The sequence below is a fragment of the Desmodus rotundus genome, chromosome 1, assembly GCF_022682495.2.
Source record: "Desmodus rotundus isolate HL8 chromosome 1, HLdesRot8A.1, whole genome shotgun sequence".
Taxonomy (NCBI): domain Eukaryota; kingdom Metazoa; phylum Chordata; class Mammalia; order Chiroptera; family Phyllostomidae; genus Desmodus; species Desmodus rotundus.
In genome coordinates this window covers 161466308-161487340 of record NC_071387.1, presented here as the reverse complement: position 1 = coordinate 161487340, position 21033 = coordinate 161466308, and the positions used below count along the sequence as shown (strand labels likewise).

General features: G+C 46.9%; 1 protein-coding gene across 8 annotated transcripts in view; it reads left to right on the top strand.

The window, feature by feature from the left end:
• RASGRF2 (Ras protein specific guanine nucleotide releasing factor 2) overlaps positions 1-21033 on the top strand; it is a 188817-nt gene that overhangs the window by 143914 nt on the left and 23870 nt on the right. For all 8 annotated transcript variants that reach the window (XM_053912178.2, XM_053912176.2, XM_053912175.2 and 5 more), the window contains one exon: positions 7879-7985. In XM_053912178.2, coding sequence (XP_053768153.1) covers positions 7879-7985 — 107 coding nt within the window. The remainder of the gene's footprint in view (positions 1-7878; positions 7986-21033) is intronic.

The following is a 21033-nucleotide window of genomic DNA, read 5'->3' as shown; positions in this document are numbered from 1 at the left end:
GACCCAGGGAATTTCAGGGGGCATCGTGGAGTCCTGACTGAGAGTCTCTGTCGCATGGATGTTTGTGGCCCCTTAGCAAGGACAACATGTAATTCCCTGGTTTAGATCCCTTCCCGTTGCCCCAGGTTCCTCGGGATAAAGTCACAAATCCACAGCAGGACACACAGGCCCTGTTAGACCTCTGACTCCACAGGAAGCGGCAGTTCCAGGAATGAGCAGTGTCAGTCCTGTGCCCTCAACCCCTAAACCTGGGCCCAGCAAGGACCTGCGACTCTTCATCATCCTTTAGGGCCCAGACTCCTTTCTGTCCAAGACTTCCCTGTGCTCCAGACCCCCAGCACTGATGTTCTGCACAAGTTAACAAACAGGACAGTCACTTCAGGGAGCATCAACTCCTAACCACCTGCTCTGGCAAGTTCGCAGGCAAGGCTCCCCCTCAACCCCCAAATCAACTACACTGTGTTCCACAGCCTTTCTTCTTGGACTCACCTTGCTGTCTTCTTTGGACCCCACACCTGGCCCGATGAAACAGGTTCCCAAATTGTTGTTGGGCACGTGGCCACCCAGCTAAGGATTATACTTGCTGGCTGCTCTTTCAAACACATGTGACCATAGAAAGAAATGCCAGCCACGGCAGGTACCCAGGTTTCCTTCCTGTGCTCTTTGCCTTGGCTGCCTGTCTCTCTAGCAGCATCTGTCCTGAGGTGAGCCTCTGCTGCAAGCCTTTGCTCAGACGCCTCATCCTCGGCTGTTGGCTTTAAAGTCAAAAGCTCCCTCCCAGCCTCCCAACCTCCCAGCCTCCCAGCCCGCTTCTTGTGCTCTGTTTTCTCCCCATCACTTTTCTGAGTGTACTACAGGGTTTATTCCTGCATTACTGTTCTCTCCTGCTCCCAAATGTGATCCGCACGAGGAGAGGTGTTCATGTCTTTTTTCCAATGACAGAGATTCGGCACCGAGAACACATTTGCTGTAGAAACGACTCTAGGGAAATGCCCACTAAGACTTGCACGCTGCCCACGAGAAGTTAGTCACAACCAAGTTATCTGTACTCCTCTCATGGTGGTGCTTCTGGCGTGGCTGGTAAACTTAGCGGGTTAGAAATACTTGACTTATTCCCCTGGGACCCCCACCTGCTCTAATCTCTTTTGAGACACCTAATCACTCTAAGTCCAGCCCACACGTGGACGTACGTGAAGCAGAGACATTCATTCCTTCGACCAGTACGGGCTCCCCTGTTGGCTTACCCTGTGTTAACGCCGCTCTCCATCCTGCCCTCAGCCCTGCAACCACCAGCCCATCCCCCGAAGCCATACTGTGCAGCCTGTGCACCTTAGCCAGGGGGGCTCCTGGTTGGACTTCTGTTTATCTCTGCAAATTTGTCTTCACTTGGTCTTTACAACAATCTTTGCTTGACCAAGCTTCTGTCAGGTTTTTGAGTCTTTTCCTAGGCCCATCTGTGTATTTCCTTGTAAAATCCAGTTTTAGTAAGAACCCTGCTGTGTTAGTTTAATGTCCCCCCTCTAATATCTGATCAGGTTCCTCATCCCTGCCCCCCCCCCCCCGCCCACACGGACATATCCGACCAATTGCCTGTCCTCAGCAAGAACACTGTAGGCCAGATTAATCAGAACCCCCCACCCCTGGAGTTTCCTCGGTGATCGTTCGTCACCGACCCCACCTGCTCCTGATCTGTAACTTCCCAGGTGCGCACAGTGTGTTCAGCATTGAACCCATCTCCCCCCATACCTATCGGGATGGTCCTGGATAAAGTCTGCCTTATCACCTGTAAAAAAGAAAAAGAAAGAAACTAAGCACTTTTTAAAGTCCACGAGGACGATTTAGCTAACAGTTACTGATTTTCTTGAAAGGTGAAAGAGAAGGAAAGATACTGATCTTGCCATCCTTCATGTGTTTTTCACCACAAACGATGGACCTGCTGAACTTCTGTTCCTCTCTCTAGAAGGATGTGTTTTTCATTTTGTTACAATTAATGACACTTACAGAAAAAAATCTCAGGGTGACCTGTGTTAGAACTTAAAAATGGAAGAATAAGAACACACTTACAAAAAGGTTTTTAAAAAAAACAAGAACAACACGGTATTTGTCTGTGGCTCATTCGTATCATCAGGGCCTCTATGCAATATCTGTTTATTACATCATTTAAAGAGTAAAATGAAAATTTCCTTCTTTTCTCTATTTTTCAATTTTCTTGCCTCCCTCCACACTACTTTATCATATGTTCTGCTTGTGGTAGATTTCAAATACATACTCTTCATGGTAGTATGGTGAAAGAATGACCTTAATTTGGTTATATAGCATCTGAAGACACTTTCCAATTGTTCCCATGGGAAGAGATGCAATTGTTGGTAAGAAAAATACCTACTGAGTGCCTGTGTGCAAAGCTCAAGGGCCTCCAGAGATGCTTGAGCTAAAATCTCCTCACCAAGGAGTGCACAGTTTAATGAGAGAGGTGGCCCCTCTGCCAATTTTTTTTAAGGGATGCAATGACTTGTTCGATGTCTGAAAGAAGGACCATGAAGTTAAATCTCCTTCTTAAATTTATCAATACATGTGTGGTAATTTGGTTCTTATCACTTTCCCAGATGGCTTTGTTGTCCAAAGTAGCCAGTTTGAGCAGTGCTTACAGCTAAGCAAGAGTACACATAAATGTGACAGTGTTCTGGAAGTGTGGTGTTAGTAAAATAAACTCTCCTGGTACACGTAGAGTTTGGTTGTACTGTCACACTTGATGAGTGAAAGGTCTTTAAAGCCCCACAAAGATTTGCCATTTGTTATTCCAAAGATGGCGCAACCGCTCCTTGGGGGCAAGTATGTGGTTCTAGGACCAAAGGGCTTCTGCTTGGATGTCACCACCAATTAGCTGTGTAGTCCATGTTTAAATTCAGAAACCAGTATTGTCCAAGTAGCCCCCAGTTTAGATGGGTGCTTGCAGTAAGGAGGAAATATGGAAAGTTGTGGGAAATTATGGCACTGAACCCATAACTTTAAAGACTGAAAAATGGGGAGACAGTGCTGTCTGCCCAGGAGCGTGGATCTTCATGCTCTCTCACACCAAGCCCAGCCATGGCGGCTAAGTACACGAGAGCCCAGTTAAGGCAACTTTAACTCGTGAGTGAGCAGCAGCCCCTTTTATAAAACTCGATCTGTCAGGATTTGCTGCAGGTATGTTCTTCAGGTAGGTGGTTCATGTATCTGGTTCAATTGTAGGTGGTTTAAATATGGTTGAGAGAGTGTTTCTCTCTAGGATCGAAGACCTCAATTGTTGACCAAACAGTGAAGGAGGTCCTTCAGGAAGGGAAGGAAGAGGTTGATGTCTGTCCAATCTTTACTGTTTGCACATATCCTTATGATAACTAACATGTTGTCAGAAGTACATTGTGAGGGCCACTGGGCCAAGGGGATGGATGGATGTAGCTAGCTATAGGTGAGAACCTAATTTATATATTTGTATAATAAATACTTTTATTTACAACCTTATGTGGCAACACTATTCCCCTCATTTTAAGAGTGAGGACACCAAGCCACAGAGAGGTTAAGTAACCTGCCACGCATTTTACCTCTGGTTCATCCTGGAGTCACATCAGGGGTGGCCTGCCCCGTGAAGGGTGTGGTGGGAGGTGAGTCTTTGGAGTTTTCCTTCCCTGGTGCTTGGTGCTCCTGCAGCACCAGAAAGGCTGGTGCTTCCTGCGCCGACCCTTCCATTGTGCTCCCGCCATCTTCACCACCAGCGGTGGACTGCTGGGGCTGGGCTGAGTGGGCATTGTTGAAGGTCGCTTAAGTGAGTACCTGGTCAACTTCCAAGAGAATTTTTGAGTGGTGTGAGTGGCAGAAGGTGACGAGTTCTAACAGCAAAGAGATGTTTGTGAACTTACCAAGCTGCATGTACATTTAGAAAGTTCTACGTTAAAAAATGTGGTTATTAGCAACAGTTACAAAGGACATCCAAGCAGTACAATCCAACCCTAACCTAAATGGTAATAGAGGTTGGGATTTGAATTTATGAAACTTCTGGAGACTTTACAAAGAAAGCCTTTCAGTGGCCTTCTTATGTGTGATGCTAAATAATCTGGGGAGCAGAAGAAAGTTCCTTGCCTTTCTTGCCAGTCTTTCAAAGTAACCTCCCCTCTCTACCTGCCCCTGAGACAGACACAGGGGACAGTGTGGTAAGTGCTTCTTTTCTAAAACATTTTAAAGGCATAGCAGCTCTCTTAAAAACTACTTTTTTCTCTCACCATTTTACTTTGATTTCTGTCCCTTTCTCACTCCCACCTCCCATCTTTTCTGTTCTTGTCTCACTGACTAGCCATCTTTTCAGTTATCCATGCGGGCGGGGAGCTGTCTCATCCTGCTTTTTCAGTGTTTTAAGAGCTTTTGACATTCTCCCCCAAATGGGGACTCACTATTTCCCAGCTCTCACTCCAACTGAGGCCTCTACTCTAATCCAATTAATTAATATACCTTCCCCATTTCCTGTTCTCTTCATCTGCCTGTCTTTTTTGGATAACATATGTATCCTCATCAGTTGCATCACAGAGATCTTTTTCTTACAGTTCTGCCATCTCAAGTTGCCCAGGTGTGGTTTTCATTTATTTACCTGGCTTGGATCAATTCATTGTGATTCCTGGGCCTGACGATTCATGTCTTTCATCAAGTCTGAAAACGCTTTTCCTCTCTTGCTTCTCTCTGACATCTTTTCTCTTCCTCTGACACATTACTAGCCATGTGCTGAAAATTCTAATTCTTTACTACAGATCTTTGACCCCTCTTTTCTGTTTTCCCCTCTTTAGCTCTTTGTACTGCACTTGGATAATTTTCTCAGATCTATTTTGCATATCTCTTTCTAGTTTGCTCTTTCTTTATTCAGCTGCGTCTAACCTGTGTTTATCTATCTGTCAGGTTTTACATTTTCATTTGTCTGTTTTTCAGCAATAATTGAAATAATAATTTATTAATTCAAAGGTGTTCTATATGGTTCTCATAAAATCTGACTTTTAAAATGTTTTTATTCTTTCCTCATATTTTCAATTCCCACTTTATATCTTTAGTCTTTGTAAACATTCTAATTTTGGTTTTCCTAATTCTAGTACCTGAAAGTCTTGGTAGTAGTGGTGGAGGAAGCGGAGAGGTCCTGACTCCTGTGTCTGCTGATCCTTGGCCATGGTGGAAGGACTTCATGTTTTGTAATTTTGGATCGTGAGGCGCTCTTCAGGGGCTTTCTCGGTGGTAATCCAGTACAGGCTGAGGTTGAGTGTGTGTCCCTCCAGAGAGGTTTCATGTGTTCTTTCATTGGGGGGCCCATGGCTGTCACCGGCCTGGGCCATTTTCTATTTTAACTTCCCAGCTGGAGGGGCAGACCACACGAGCATGGTTCAATCTGAGCTTCAAACCTGCTTGAGGGGGGCCAGTGGTTACCAGTCTTGGGGAGGCTTTTTCCAACCCCACCGAGATCCAGGCAGAGGCAGACAAGTTTCTTAACTGTCTCCTTGAGCAGGTTGGAGAGTTTTTGTTGCTAGCCCACTCTTACAAAGCAGATGATCTTTTGAGAGTTCCAGCTGTCTATGAGAGTCTCAGTTTCCACTCCCTCATCCGTACTTCATGAAGGCCCTGGGGCTTCCTCTCCTGATCCATGTGGATATTAAAATTTGAGCCTGTGTTGCCAACACTAGTTTCTGCCCTCTTCTCAGGGCAGCCAGCATCCACTCACTCAGTTCTGGTTTTCTGATGTCTTTGTATCTTGAAATCTGGAAAAGTTCTTCTTTTCTTGAAAACTTAGCTTTGTATTTAAAAAATATATTTGTTATGTTTTACCCAGATTTGCATATTTATTTATTTATTTATTTTATTTATTTAACTCCTCACCTGAGAACATGGCTAGTGATTTCAGAGAGAAGGGATGTGAGGGAGAGAGAGAGAGGGAAAAAATGTCGGTATGAAAGGGAAACATCAGTTGGTTGCCTCTTGTTGGCACCCTGACCAGGGACTGAACGCCTAAGCCACAGTGACCAGGGCCAGATTTTCAAGGTTTTTGATAGCGAAATATTTTCTTCAAGATCTCTAGGTTGCCAAGAACACATCATCATCATCATCATTCTCTGACAGCATCCTCTGGTGGGTGGAAGATGTCTGTCTGTATTCAAAGAAGAGTATGGATATGGGGATTCTGCTCTTTAGACGCTCATAGATTTTTTTCTAACTCACTCATAAACTCTGAAAATCTGTTCATTCAGGCTTTCACTCAATCGTCCTTATATTCATATTATATTCAATAAGTACTTAGTAAGTTTCTATTATCCAGGCTTTCACTCATTTGTTGAACAAATACATATTGTGTACAGAACACGCTGCAAGCCAGGTACGTGCTCATGCTCAGCAAAGGCGGACCTTATCCCTGTCTCCACGGAGGACACAAATATTAACCAGATAACCACGTAGAGAAATGGAAAATTGCAAATGTGCCAGAAAGTAGATGTGTGTGGTGCTGGGAGATGTGTGACAGGGGATTTGTTTGACTCAGGCAAAGAAGGGCTTACTTGGGGAGCTGAAATAAGAAGCAAGGGTGACTCTCACAGAGAACAGATTTGAGGAGGCAGGAGAGGCCGTGGAGACCAGTCGGAAGGCTGTTGCAGTAGACCAGGGGAGAGCTGCTGGTAGCTCAGTTCCAGCTTTGGCTTCATCGATAGGAAGACATGGACAGATTTGAGATTGATTCAGCAGGAATTTGGACATGTGGACCTGGAGCTTAGAGGAGAGGTCTGGGATGTAAGTATGTGAGTAGGTTGTTTACAGGTGACCATTAGGGGAGATTTCTATGGCGATACGATAGGTGTCCCTTGGCTGTGGGACATGGAGTTGACGGCAGCTGTATGGGTGGTGAGGTGGGATGAGAAGCTCAGAGTTGGAGATGAGGAAATGGAATTGGTATGTGGAGACAACGTTCAAGAAGTTTGCCAGTGAAGTTATATAAGGCTTGACTTAATTTTTAAAGGATATCTATAACGAATTAATTGTGGTCAATTATGAATGGAAGGCAGACTCCTTCAAAATAGCAGAAAAATATTAAAATTGTTTCCTGGTAGTGAAAACATAGCTCGAATGGAGACATAGGCTGGCACAGAGAGGACTCAGAAGATGCTGGACCAATATTGAATCGTGATAATAGGTAATATATGTTGAGCTCTTACTATTGCTTCAGGTGCCATTCAAAATGCATAACACGTATTAAATAGCTCGGTCTCTACAACAACTCTAGGGGGTAGGGATGCTTTTCATCTCATGCAGTATGTGAGGACACTGGTCCCCAGAGAGGTGACATAACTTGCATGGTAGGAGAACAAGGATTCGGTCAGCCAGGCTGTCTGTGGAATTCATGTTCTGAATCACTATGCAGTACTGCTTCTGACAGGTGGGTGCACAGTGAAGTATTTGTATCATCTGGAAGCCAAGCTATGGCATCGTCCATTTACAACTATTGCAAATGTTGTTGGTTGTATAACCACTTTGGCAGAAAAATGATAAACTAACGCTGACTCAAACACTTGTTAAAACTTCTGCTCAGCTTTATATTGTAGGGTAAGACAGGTATAAATGGAAGTGTCATTAGACCAGCTTTAGCTTTAACCAGCGACCTTTAATAAATATGCGCGTGGCTCACCTGTGCCTGTAACGCTGTGCTGGACTCATTCTGAGGGTATGTAGGTAAGCAAGCAGAGTCCACAACAGTCTGAAGCCACCTGCGCCTGTCTGTCAAATGTGTCATTTGTGACTCTCATTAACCAGTGTCCTAAAATAAGTAACATTTTCCAGGTCCCTGGGGACTGGCTTTAACTAGAGCATGCTTGTGTTTCTTTTCTTCCTAAGGGTTTAACAACACCGACAGAATATGCGACAAAGAGTTCATTATCCGTAGAACGGCCACCAATCGAGTACTGAATGTCCTCCGTCACTGGGTCTCAAAGCACGCACAGGTAATTCAGTGGCCTCATTAATTATTTTCAAGAATTTTTTTTAAAAAATCATCTTTCTAAGTCATTGCACGTGTACAATGCTTCCCGATCCTTTGGTGTTGGAGTTTGAACCCTTGAAAGTGGAATGTAGGAAGGGAAGAGGTAAGAGGACACACATGCAGATCAGATCAAAGCAAACACAAGCTGTTGTCAATGTCCACTGTTTCAGGTCCACAGATGACATGACCTGTGGGGGCTAAAGCCACAGCAGTGTCTCTGTACTACTGTGCCACCTCAGGACCACTGTCCACAGAGGCCTCTCTGTAAGTGGAGTTGTGCCAGCTGCAGTGGTGTCCACTGGAGGTAAACAGTAGGTGCTCGCTGGAGGTAAACAGCAAGTGTCCCTGGAGGTAAACAGCAGGTACCCCCTGGAGGTAAATAGCAGATGCTCTCTGGAGGTAAACAGTAGGTGCCCCCTAGAGGTAAATAGCAGGTGCTCCCTGGAGGTAAATAGGAGGTGGCCCTGGATGTAAACAGCAGGTGCCCCCTGGAAGTAAGCAGTACCCAGGTACCCAACACTCTGGTGTCTGGTCAGAAAGTGTTTTCTCAGCCTGATTCAGGAGACACTTTGGCCTCATGGTCTTTAATGCTCTGGCTCCTACATTCTGTTTTGAAATTGGGTCACAGTGACAGGACACCAACTTGTTACTTGTTTGTGTGTTTTCAATGCAAGCTTGTACAATTTATACCCGTTTCATAAAATAAAGCAAGGCCCCCCTTTGCCTCACTGGGCCAAGGCATACATTGTGCTTTTCTCGCCCACTGCCGAACAGTGGGATGGAGGGGCTCCTGCACAGTGGCTGGCTGGCACCCTGTAAGGAGAATTTTGGAGAGAGAAAGAAGGGGGTCCTGAACGGATCAGAACATGTGAAACATATAAAATGTGAATTAGCTAATGAGTAGAAAAAGTAAAAAAGGCAAGGAGCTCCAGGTGGTACTTCACCATATTCTCAGAGTCTGTCACGGGTCAGCCGTAGGGTCCTCGGTGGGATCTCACCTCTCTGATGGTAGGTCCAATACACAGGACCACACGAGGGCCTGGCTCCTGAAATCCCTGCTGTAAAAAATTCACTAAGTGGGAACAGTTGGACTTGGGCCTCATCACTAGTAGCCCATACAAATTTTTAAATATCAATTAAAATTAAAATAACGAAGATGTCACATAAAATGTAAACGGTTGTAAAAATTTTATTTTACACAACTTAAATAAAAATTGATTCTAGGTGACTCACATCCTGAGAACCGTCCTAAACTCATTGAAAATGCACAGTCTCTCTTCTCCGTAATCTCAGTGGGCTTCTTGTAAATCCCTTTTGCCCATTGCAGACAACACATAAGAATGAGGTTTCCCTGTATGTGACCATCCATCCCATTCCTCTGTGTGTGTGTGTGTGTGTGTGTGTGTGGACTCGGAGTCCTGAAATCAGTGGTTTCAGAAGTGCCGAGTAGCTTTGGTAGCCAGGCTGAGTGGATACCGCTGAGTTCTCTCCCCCGTCTCAGCGTGGCCTATGCAGCTCCATGCAAGGACTCACACAGCCACAGTACACATCAAAGCCCCGGTTACCTGGCCTCAGCTCCCCTCCTTTCTTCCTACTCTTCTCTCAAAACACCCTAACCGTCTTTCCCTAGCAGGCTCGCTTCCCTTCCCTCAATCCCCAGTGTCCTCTTTTTCTAATGATCTCAAAGTGGAGTCCCTCGCAATTCACATATAACTCTTACGATAGCCAGAAAAGTGCAGTGTGCTGGGGCTATTTTATTTTCGGTAGAGAGAATTCATAGTTGGGAGGAGATTGGTGTACTGAATCTTTCACTTGTAATAGACTTTCCATGTGTTATCCTCTGATTTGATAGCTGCATTGTGTATATTTACATACATATATACACATACAAGTCATTGGAATAGAAAATGGATTAGTGAGAAAACAAGAGTCTCTTTATTCAAACTGTGTCTGGTGGCCTTCAGTTCTAACTCAGAAAAACACCCTCAGTGTTAGAGTCAGCTGTCGATTGGACGGTTGCGGTACTCTGCAGGCTGTTCCTTCAGATGTGCTCACACATGGGGAAGCGGTTCTTCATTGCCACTCAGAGGGATCCCACTGGGAACTGTAGCTTCTCGGGCACCCTCCCTATCAGGGGCATATGTGGATGATACAAATTGCTCAGGTATTCAGTCTTTTCTCCTGACATGGTTATTGTATAAAATTTAGGCCCTGGCGTGCCAAAGGAAGCTCTTACCGTTCGCTCATTTGTCTCTTACTCCTCTGCCTGGGTGAGTGGATCTGGGGGTCTAAGTTTGGTTTCCGATTGCCCTGGTATAACCTCATCATGTGCACCTGTCACCTTCCTCATCCCAGTGAGCTGCCCATCACCCTCTCTGTAGCGCCACTCAATGTGCAGGAGGTACATTCCTTTTGCTGGCCTCAGTGTCTGGGTTCCCTTCTTCCCCTTGCTGACTTGCTTTTGGGCTCCAGGGAGGGCAGTTTGAGCAAGTCAAGGAAGCCTCTTGGCAATGGGCTGGTTCAACAGCTCAAATTCAGAGAGCGGGTTTCGGCTCATGGTCCTGGAGGCCACAACGTGTGCCCGCTGCCTCCTCTCACTGAGGGCACAGCCTGAGCCAGGGAATTCAGAGGACATGTGAGTGTGGCCCCTGACTTGATGGACCCTAAGCAAGCTGACCAGTGTGGTGCTCTGAGAAAGAATAACAACAGTCTTATCCAAGTTCCCCTAAAGGTATTTACTGCCTTAGAGCCAATGTCTAGCTGTGAGGTGAGACTGCTGGTCCAAAACCTGGGCTGTGCTGAGACTCTGCCAATTAACCCTCCTCACCTCGGCTGTCTTTCGTTTTCATGTCACGGAAATGAAGGGCTTACACAAGAAGACTTTTCATTATCGGGGTCAGTCTGTGCCAGTCGAGTTCACATAAGGAAGAATGTAGCACTATTGTGGCATCCTGATTATTTTGAATTAGTAGCTTTTAAAAAAAAAGAGTAGGAACTTGTACTCATTTCAAAAATACAACCGGACATGGTAACAAATGCGTTTTCCCTCATATGGTAGACTAACCAGAGACACCACTTCAATTTACAGAAAACGAAAAAGCCATAATGAAGCAACAAGGTGTAGATTCGTCCCCAGTAATTAGAGAACCCAGTCTGCCACAAAGTCTTAGGTGTCATGTGTTCGCTTCTCGTTTCTTTTCAAAGGTGGCTAATATTGGCAGGTGCTACTCTGAACTTAGCTCAGGAGAGATGGAAAGTTGCACAGGTATAGGTGTTGGTTCTCCAGAGAAATAAAATTTCCTTAGATGTCATGCTCAACTCCCCCCACTCCAATGTGGTGTTAGAATGCCATTTATTTTTCTAGAACCTTCTAGCCTTTACTTTAGTATAAACTACTCAGTAAAGTAAAAATGTTTCATTTTTTCCTATTCTAAAATTTTGCACCTGTTAATAAATTCTTCCTTTGTTTCTCCTCGCTTTGTTGGACTTTTGCACTCACTGTTGCCTTTTATGTCGAAGGTGAAGCCACAAGGCCAAGCTGGGTTTTACCTATATGGACTATTTATCTATGGATTAGCAAGAGCTGCAGGCCAGAGTTGGGGACCTGTGTCTTTCTTCCAGCTCTGCCACTGTGTCTTCCCTGGCACCCTGAGCTGGTCACTTGGCCTCTCTGGGTGTTAATTTCCCTCTTCCCTCCCCCAAGGATGTGGTGAGCGTTAAAGGCTATGTTGGATTAAAAAGTGTGAGAGGCATAAAGTACAACATGGACATGTGGGACTAAATCCCCTGCAGCTTCCACCTCCCTACACGTAGCCCCTGCTCTCCTTGCAGACAGGGCCTGTTGTGTCCATTCGTCTTTGTTTCTCCTTCACGGGGTTCTGCAATGTTGGGCACATGGGCATAGGTGTCAAATTGGGCTTCCATTTTAATGTTGCCATAGTTCATTCTCTCCGGGACATCATTTTCTAGCCTTTAAACTTGCCAATTCAGCCAACACAGGGACCACAACCACTGATGGGCCAGAAATCAAGGCTGTGTGTGTAGAGAATCCAAGTCAAAGACACGTTTTTATAGTTTGCGCACTTCTCGAGTGACTCCTGCCAGGAGGCCTTATGTGTCATTGGCACAGTTCCAGATGCCAAGGTGTCTGCAGGTTCCAGAGCTGCTGAGCCTGTATCATAACCGGGTGCTCCTGTGACTGCTCTGATCTCCGGTGCAGAGACGCGTGGGGGAGGGGTTCGGGCTGGCTGCAGACCATTCGGATCTGTGCTCCAGCCTCTGTCCAAAGCCTCGTAGGTGTCGTCTACAGCGATTCTGCTTTTCCTGACTTGTCTGATGGACCAGCCAATTCTGAGAAGAGAATCTGCCCACTTATTTGAGGAACTTTACAGACCAGGGAACAGCACGGATACAGGGACCTGCAGCTTTGTCTCACTTCCTCTGACTCGGGATACCGTCTGAATGACAAGTGCCTGAGAATGAAACGATCGCTCATCTTCTTAATTGTGGGCTAAGGGGGATATTTTTAAAGCATGAGATCAGACAAAAATGACCTACTTACATAAAAATCTCCTTCCCAAAGGGGCTTATGGAGGGAAGGTTGCTGCTCCCTTTTCTGTCCTCTCACTTCCTTCATTCAGTCACTAATAAGGATTGATCTCTGGAGCGTGCCAGACACTGGGGACGTAAACAGGAGCAAAGCACAAGCCACCTCTGACCTCACGGAGCTTCCAGCCATTGGGAAAAGATGCCCACTACCAGGCATTGTACCTCGTGTAATCACTGTGTGACAGGCTATTCCTTCTGCTTCCGATTGTCTCAGACCTGGAGGCACAGGACCAAACACCAGCACATCTTTAAGGGAGTTGCTAGGCCACTAAGCAAGACTGGTAAGGGCCCATGGAACCTACCTTGCCAGCAGTTGTGACACCCCCCTGTGGGTGAGGCAGGAGAGCCCGATGAGAGGGTGATTTCCAGAGGGAGTTGCCTGTGTTAGTCCCCGGTCTGCTCACTTCAAGCCACGTGAGAGAAGCTTCGAGGAAACTGCCCCTCCCCCCTGGAAAGGTGAGGGGGCTTGCTGGGGCAAAGTGGAGAAAGGGGTTGTTGGGAGCATGTGCCATTCCTTCGTGTTTCTGTGAAACAGGTGGTTCCATGGGGAGTCTGGTCTGGGTGGCCCTGGGTGCCGCCCAGCGTGACTGCCTGGAAGGCAGAGAGAGTCTGGGTGAAGGAGACCACTGGCAGCCCAGGGCCTGGGGTGTTGAAAGTGACGCACTGGAGATCAGGCATTCCCTGAGTCAGGGCAGCTGGCCTTAAGTGTCCAGTAGCTCCAAAAAATCCCAAGTGCCCCGTAAGAGGAAGAGCTAGTCACTGTCCACCTGCCACACTCAGAGGGACCAGGGCCAGCTCCACCTGCACCAAAATGTCACGTCGGGCTCCATCCTCCCCCCTGGGTCCAAGCCGGGAGGGTGAGAGGCCACAGGTGCAAGTGGAGAAGAGACACTGGAGAGAGAAGAAGGGGCCTCTGTGTAGGCCTGCAGGCCCGAAGCAGTCCAGGCGAAGGCGGGGGGAGGGGCATCTGCTTCCGGACTGAACTGGAATCTTGATTAACATGTTAGACTGGACATTTTGATTGAAGAAGAGATTGTTCTAGTAACTAAAAGGTTTTGGGAGGCTTTGGTGCCTGCCCAAAACTCTCTGCAGAGAAGAAAGGATGGCCTCTGGAGCAGCTTAATGGGACCGGCGAGGTGTAGCACTTCATCACTGTTTATGCACAGGAAGCGGAGGTCACCCTGGGGGGGCAGTTCCACAGAGTATGTCAAATAACCCCGTTCTTACGCTTCCCATCCCCTTCAGTCCTCCCACATGGTGAGCAGAGGGCTAGTTATCTGATAAAGAAGAATTCCTGAGTTTACACTTCAGTTGGTATGCTTTGTTGCCTTTTATTGAGGTATTATGTGCTTCATATAAAGGGCATTGAACTTGTGTGTGGCTCAGTGAACTTCTACCTGCACGCACCCCTGTACAACTACCACCTGATCGAGATGGGGAGCACTGCGAGCACCTCAGAGGCCTCTCCCCATCAGTCCCCCTCTTCCTGGGCGTGGCCCAGTTTTCTATTAGTTTGGGTTTTGTCCTTATTGACAGTATGTACTTTTTATATATTCAGCATGGAAACCTTTATCTCCCAATTACATTCATTCTCCCTGGTTTGTTCTTTTACATTGTATATGATGCTTTTTGCATATACACACTTTTTCCATTTATAGGAGGGTTTTATCTATACTTTTTATATAAACACAGACACACACTCACAGTTTTCTTGATAAAATATGTATTCTATAACACTTCCTGAACGCAACAAATAAATGAACTTTGGGGTATGTGATGAGAAATAGCAGCTCTCTCAACCCCACGCTGTAGCCCCTCAGAGCAGCTGAAGTGTTTACACCTCCAGAAAGCCCGGTCGGAGCTGACCCCGGCCAGTCTGCCCCTGTGGCAGGGGTCTCAGAGTGGAGGGGCCTTCAGAAACCAGTTGGGAAGGCAGTGGGGCAATGCTGAAAAGCATGGGCTTCAGGGTCAAAGTCACCTGGACTGGAATCCTGCTTTGCCATTTATTAGCTGTGTGGCTGAGCAAAATAGTAAGCTCCTCCAGGCCTCCATTTCTTCTTCTATATGAGTGGAGATATTACCCCTCATTCCTTCCAGTGGTTGTGAGAATTACGTAAAGCAATACCTCTTAGAGTAACCATTCTGGACCGATGCTCACAACACTGTGGACGGCTCTTCTCGGGAGAGCCTTACACAGCTGGGATCTGGTCGAAACCCTGACCTTCTGGCAGGTAGATGTTGTTGGCGCTATTTGACCAGCGAAGCGTTTGAGTCTCAGGGAGGTTCAGTCAGCACCGCCCAGCGAACTTTTCATGTGGCTGGAAATAACCTGTATCTCCATTGCCCAGCCCCATAGCCGCTAGCCACATGGGGCTGATTGGGCCTTGAAATGTAGCTAGCATGGCTGAAAACCTGAAGTTTTAATGTATTTTAATTTAATTAAATTTAAATCACCACCTGTGACTAGTGGCTACAGTATAACTCTGCAGGCCCAGACCGCTCAAAAGCACAGCTGTGAGGCAGGCCCAGCTCTCTGAAGGCCCATTCGGAATCCTTGCTCTCTCCTGCAGGGCCCCATCCTCTGAACAGGAGCTGGGGGGTGGTCTCCACGGTGGCCTCAGCGATTAGCCTGCCAAAGAGGGGCACGCCTGTACTGGATTTATGTAGACAAAAGCAAAACCTTTATGTGACCCTGGTGTTGGGCTTGTAAATCTCAGAGGGGGTGACGGCTTTTTCCCAGTAAGGGAAGGTACCAATGAGTGCCCTTACGCCTGGCCTGGCTGAGAGCCCGCAGCCCCAGGTCAGTGGCACAGCGGGAACAGGCCCTGGTGAGTAGCTGAGGTGGATAGGGCTGCAATGTGGCCCGTCCTGAGTGTGTGCCAACATCTCAGGAATCAGGGCGTCCTAAAGTGACAGTCAATGACGTTCATCTCTTCTGTTCGTTATTTGGACAGGTAACAGGCACCTTTTTAAAATTTTTAAAAGTTTTTTGGTAATGCTTAGAAAAACACAAAATCCAGCCTGGAATTGAAGCACAAAGTTCAGATTTATTTTTTGTTCCAAATCTGAAAGGGAAATGGGGCCAGGACGAGCCCGGTACAGACTTTTGCTGTGGGCAGGAGAGTGAAATGTGTCGGGAAGAACCAGCCACCCAGCAGGCAGCTCCCGTTGCCTCCACTGACGGCTCTCGGCCTGCTGCCAGCTCTGTCCCACCCTTGGGCTCAGCCTCTGCTTGTCTGTACCCGCTCCTAACAGTCTGCTGGCGGGGTGGGGGGGGGCACTGTCTCCTCCATCCTCGCTGCCCAGTCCCTGCTCTGGAGCTGTGCATCTTCTTTTAAACTTGCTAGTCTGTCTTCCGAGTTTGGGTGCCTGATCTCTGAGCTCTTGGCAGAAGGCAGGATGCCCGCTGGGCCGTCGTACTCTGTCACCTGTGGGTGTGTCCTATTCTCACATTCCTGAAGGTGCCTGGGACTTTACAGGTCCCTCTTCCCCAAGTCTTCACCACAGCTGGATAAGGTGTCCCAGGCCCACCCCCAGGGGCCCTGAGTCTGTGGCACTGGGCTAGGAGGAGAAGCCGTTGGGTCCCATAGACGTGACCTCCGAGCCAGCCTGCGGTCTGAGATGGTCTTAGTTGTGAGGTGCGGTGCATGGTGTTTTATGGGGAACTTGAAAACCTAACTCCCCGCTTAGCAGTTTCCTCTGTGAGAATGCACTGTGAAGGACAGATTCCTGGTGTTTTAAGAAAATTATTTAACAAATACTTTATCGCTTACTATGTGTCAGGCACTGTTCTAAGCGGTTTTCAATATATTAAGTCACTGACTCCTCACTCCAGCCTTTTGAGGGAAGGACGGTAGGCACTGTTCCCATCCCTGTTTTGCAGTGGGGAACTGAAGATGACAGGGAGAGCAGGTGTCACACGCAGGCCACTGGCTGCCCAGTTCATGCTGTTGACCCCTACGCTCCCAGCCTCTCCATCTCGCTCATGGCCAACTCTGCGATGCAGATGGGTCAGCGTGTAAAATGTAAAAAGCCATTTCTGACTCAAAACAGTGAGAATACCGCACGCTAAACACTGACAGTGCTTTCCATCTGTTTCTAAATCTTTCCTTAGAAAAGCACTTTCCTCCCAGAGTCTATTTGGTGTCACTTCCATAAAGGATTTGTCTCTGCTAACCGTTGGTGTGGGGGAGCGCCCCTCCCGCTGATGAGCAGAGTGCCACCTCCTGAGTTTAGCGGGGGGTGGGGGGTGGGGGGGGGGAGCAGGCCCCCGGTCGACCCCCGCAGGCCATGGTCTGGCAGGCGTTGCAGCTCCTGCTGTCCACAGTCAAGGGCCAGCAACTCCTGCCATTCTCAAGACCCCATATATCCCACCTGATGGTGGATTAGGATGCTGCCCCAGCACCCCCACCCTGGGGCTCCAAAGTACAATGCAGTGCCTGGGGCCCCTCCTGTGCCAGCGGGTGTTGATGGGGTGCCAGGAACAAGAAGAGAGAAATTAGTTACAATATGAGATGCCAGAAGCTATGAAATGTTTTTTTTTAAATGACATATTCGTTGCCTACTCCTTTAGCTGTGCAAATGGTTTATAAAATCACCAAATGGGAAGATAATTGGTGGGCTACACACTTCATGTGTGTCTTGTCCTTATCAACCAGTGTCCATTCCCTTCTGGTGACCCACACTGCTTCCTGGTGACCTCTGCATGTCTAAGCTAAGATCTCCCAAATGTCCACCAGGCACAAACCAGTGTTTGTTCCCAAACTCAGATGTCCCACAAAGGCAGCCAAAATGAAATAGAGAAGGTGCTATTTAACTTAATTAGGCCAGCAACCCAAGTAAGTTCCTTTTGGCTCCTCCTGATTTCTCACACAGAGGCTGGTGCCTGTTTTCACACCATTGTGCCCTCTCCTGCTGTACTGTCCCCTCCTTCTTCCCTCAGAGCAGACTGCCTGGGCTCGGATTTCCCTCTGGCTCCTTCCTGGTGAGGTCCCAGGTGAGGAGAGAAGTCTGGAAACTTGAATTCCATCTAGGTTCCAGTGTTAGCGATCACTACCTTCCTCAATTGTAAAACTGGCAAAACGATCTGTATGGGGTTCTTATGGGCAAACGAGTTATGTGTTAGATTGCTCTAAAAAATATAAAATGTAAGAAACTATTATCTGATAAGTATGGGTTTTCATGTTCTTACTCCTTTTCTGTGGTCCAGGCAAATAACTGAGTAAGATCCTAGTTCCCTTAACTTATCTAAGCTTTTCTTATCTTTTATACATCCACATCTTTTATCCTTTAAACAGGCCTTAAGCTTTCTGTGCTTGTCTTTAAAAACTGCTTGTCGAGACATTTACAGCAAGATCTAAGTCAGTGTGAAATAGATTTAAATGGAACTTATTTTCAGTCCCATTCGTTGCCATAGCAGAAATTTAGCTTTCCCCATAGAGCTAGTGGGATTCTTTAGCCTTTGTGGATAGATTTCATTGATGAGAAACACTGAGAAGCCCCAATGGGATTTTATGTGCACCAATCCCTTCTTATCTGTCATAAGAGATTTCCGGTGAAAGTGCCGTGGGGAGCCTTCATTTTCCCTAATTTGCATTCTGCACACTCATCCTCACTCTGGGACTTGGAAGCACTTCTGCAGAGCATGGTCCACAGGATGAGTCCTCAGCCCTTCCTGGATGAGCGATCACCCAGCGCTACCTGCAGAGCTGCCGGGGGGCTCCTCGGAGCCAGCTTAGCACTGGGCCCTTGGCAGCTCTGTCCAGGCCCCAAGGTTTTGCTTCACTTGTGGCCTTTTCTTCATGTTCCTCTGCTGCCCACTCTGCTCCCAGGTGCCACCAACCTTGTCCCCTAAGTGCTTTGCATAGAGCTTCTCCCTGGACGAGTGTCATAGGTCCCACGTCTACGGCTTTCCTGTGACTCCAAGTCTCCGCTCTCGTGGGGAGAGGGACGGTGCAAGGTTTGCTTATCAGCTTTTTTTTTTTAATCTGTCTTTTTTCCCCTAATGGAGCAGGGCAGGGAGAACAAAGTGTAACTTCCTAGTGTTTTCCTAAGGCTTATATTTGAGTTAAACTCAAAGATCTTTTTTGAGGCAGCAGGGGCATGTGGCATTAATTAAGAAAAACAAACAAACAAACAGAAAGCAGACCTTTCCAAACTTTTCTTTTTCTGGCCAATCTGCGTCATTGTCTTGAAGGCTATAGTCCTTGTCAGCCAGCTGCCGATCTAGAAACCAATGGAAAGCACAGCATCTGGGAAAAAATTCTCTTTTTTTTCCTGATAGATACTTTTTAAAATGACTGATTCTCATTTGGGGCTTGAAGGTATAAGCTTGGGAGCTACCTGATTTCAAGGTTGTGGAGCAGTATTTAAAATTCTTGTACGCACAGTTCAGGTCTGGAGGCTGAATTTCAGCGAGTCTTTCAAATGCAGAGTTATTTGTTAGACACTGATCGCGTGGCTTTTCCTTCTTGCTGAGTTGGTGTCACTCATTGCCATTTGCCTCTTCTCGGTTACTCTTGTTCTAACACATCTTCCACATTTTGCATTGTGCCTTTTCCTAGTAGCCTCCCACTTCACATCTGCTAAAATAATTCCCCAAACTGCCAGTTTAAGAAGAATTAGGTCATTTATTACCACTTGTCTCAAAATCAAATGTCCTCTCCATGAACTTTTGTCCCTTCGTTCAATGAGTACCTGAGGCCCCACCGGGGGCGCCTGTGTTCACCAGACCGGGGGTTTCGTTGTGTCTGGGTCTTACTACCTTTCCTGGTACATGAGCTCTTACACGACAGGCACACATTTCCTGTATGTTCTGTTCCTCTTTGAAGGTCCTAGAACCTTGTAAGTAATTAATAACTGGCAAGTGTCGAACAGGTATTGGAAAGTTTAGCATTACTATGGTATTGCCTCCCAGGGTTTCATTCCAGATGGAATGACCTCCTTTATGTTTCCAATCAGGCTGCTCTTTTTGTAGTGGTGAACAAAGAGGCTTTTAGAATATTTTTGTAGTTAGGTGATGGAAAGTGCTAGAAACCCCTGCCTTTCGCTTTTCCAAAGAAACCCTGATTCAGAGTCCAGGTTGCCCAGAGGTGGCGAGAAGGTCAGCAGGCCAGAGTCGGTGGCAGGTGGACAAGGCCAAGAGGCGCCGTGCGGGGTCTCGCTGGCCAGCTGTTAGCTGGCACCGTCTCCCCAGGGGAGGGGCCACAATATTAAAGCTCTGCACAAAGGTTCACCGCCTTAAAACAGCTGGAAACCACACTGGTGGGGAGGCTCGTCTCCAGTTTATTCAAACGAGGAGTCCAGAGGAGCGCCTTCCGGGGCTATCGGGGCTGATTTGCAAAGAAATTGGGACCATCGCTCTCAGCACCTTTACCCAGTTTCCCAGTTGCTGAAATGGCCCCAGATCTAATCTGAATCTACATCACAATTTAAATTAAATTTCTCATCTTCTCTAGTCAAAGAGGACAGAAAGCAGTATTGTGCTTTTCATTTTCTTGAAAATCATTAAGTCAAACCACAGGCTCCTATTTTTGAGCCTAACACCTCCTAAGCCTCTTCTTTATGAGCCCTTTATTCCAGGTTTTAAAATTATTCATGTGGTTTTGCTCCACTCTGCAGTATTTCCACTTTCCTTTTGAAAATTCTGGCCACTGTTAGGAATACCCTGTACTGATCATGGGGAGAAAATTAGTCTCATAATTCTCTTTACCCTCAAACTGTGTGTATTGACTCGAATTTCCCAATGTCTTAGAATTCCCGTGGCCATACTCAGCATATTACAGATGATCAGTCCGCTCTCCTGAAAGGGTGAATGTAATTTCCGAGGTGCCTGAATTATCAACGGGGATTAGTTTTAAAGTGCTGGAGAATCTGATTTGTTGACTCGGAGATTAGTTTTCTGTTGTGTGATCTAGTCTTATTAACACAGACCTCAATCTCAACATCTCTATCTCAAAAGGCTGTTGGTACAGGTGGGAAATAGGCCCAGACGTAGCACAGTAACCAGCTACTGATTGACGCGTCTTCCAGCCCAAGCCACCAGCACTAAGTCACTGACAGCCCGCTTTTCCGGAGCATTGGCGCGGGGCCGCGCTTCAATACTCAGGCTTCAGCCTACGCTGCCTGGGCTTGAGTCCTGGGTCTGCCGCTTGCTATCTGTGTGACTTTGGTCAAGATACTTTGATTCTTTATACCTTGACTTCCTTGCATGTAAAATGGGATGATAATGATTACAACTATGTTGCCATTAAGGGTTAAATTAGATAAGAAAGTTATTAAAGTGTGCCCTAGCACGGGGTAAGCTCTCCCAGGCTTAGCTATGACAACTGCCCCAGAAGTTGTTCCCTGGCCCAGGGAAAACCCTGGCTTTCTAATCATGGATTGATGCATTGATGCATGGG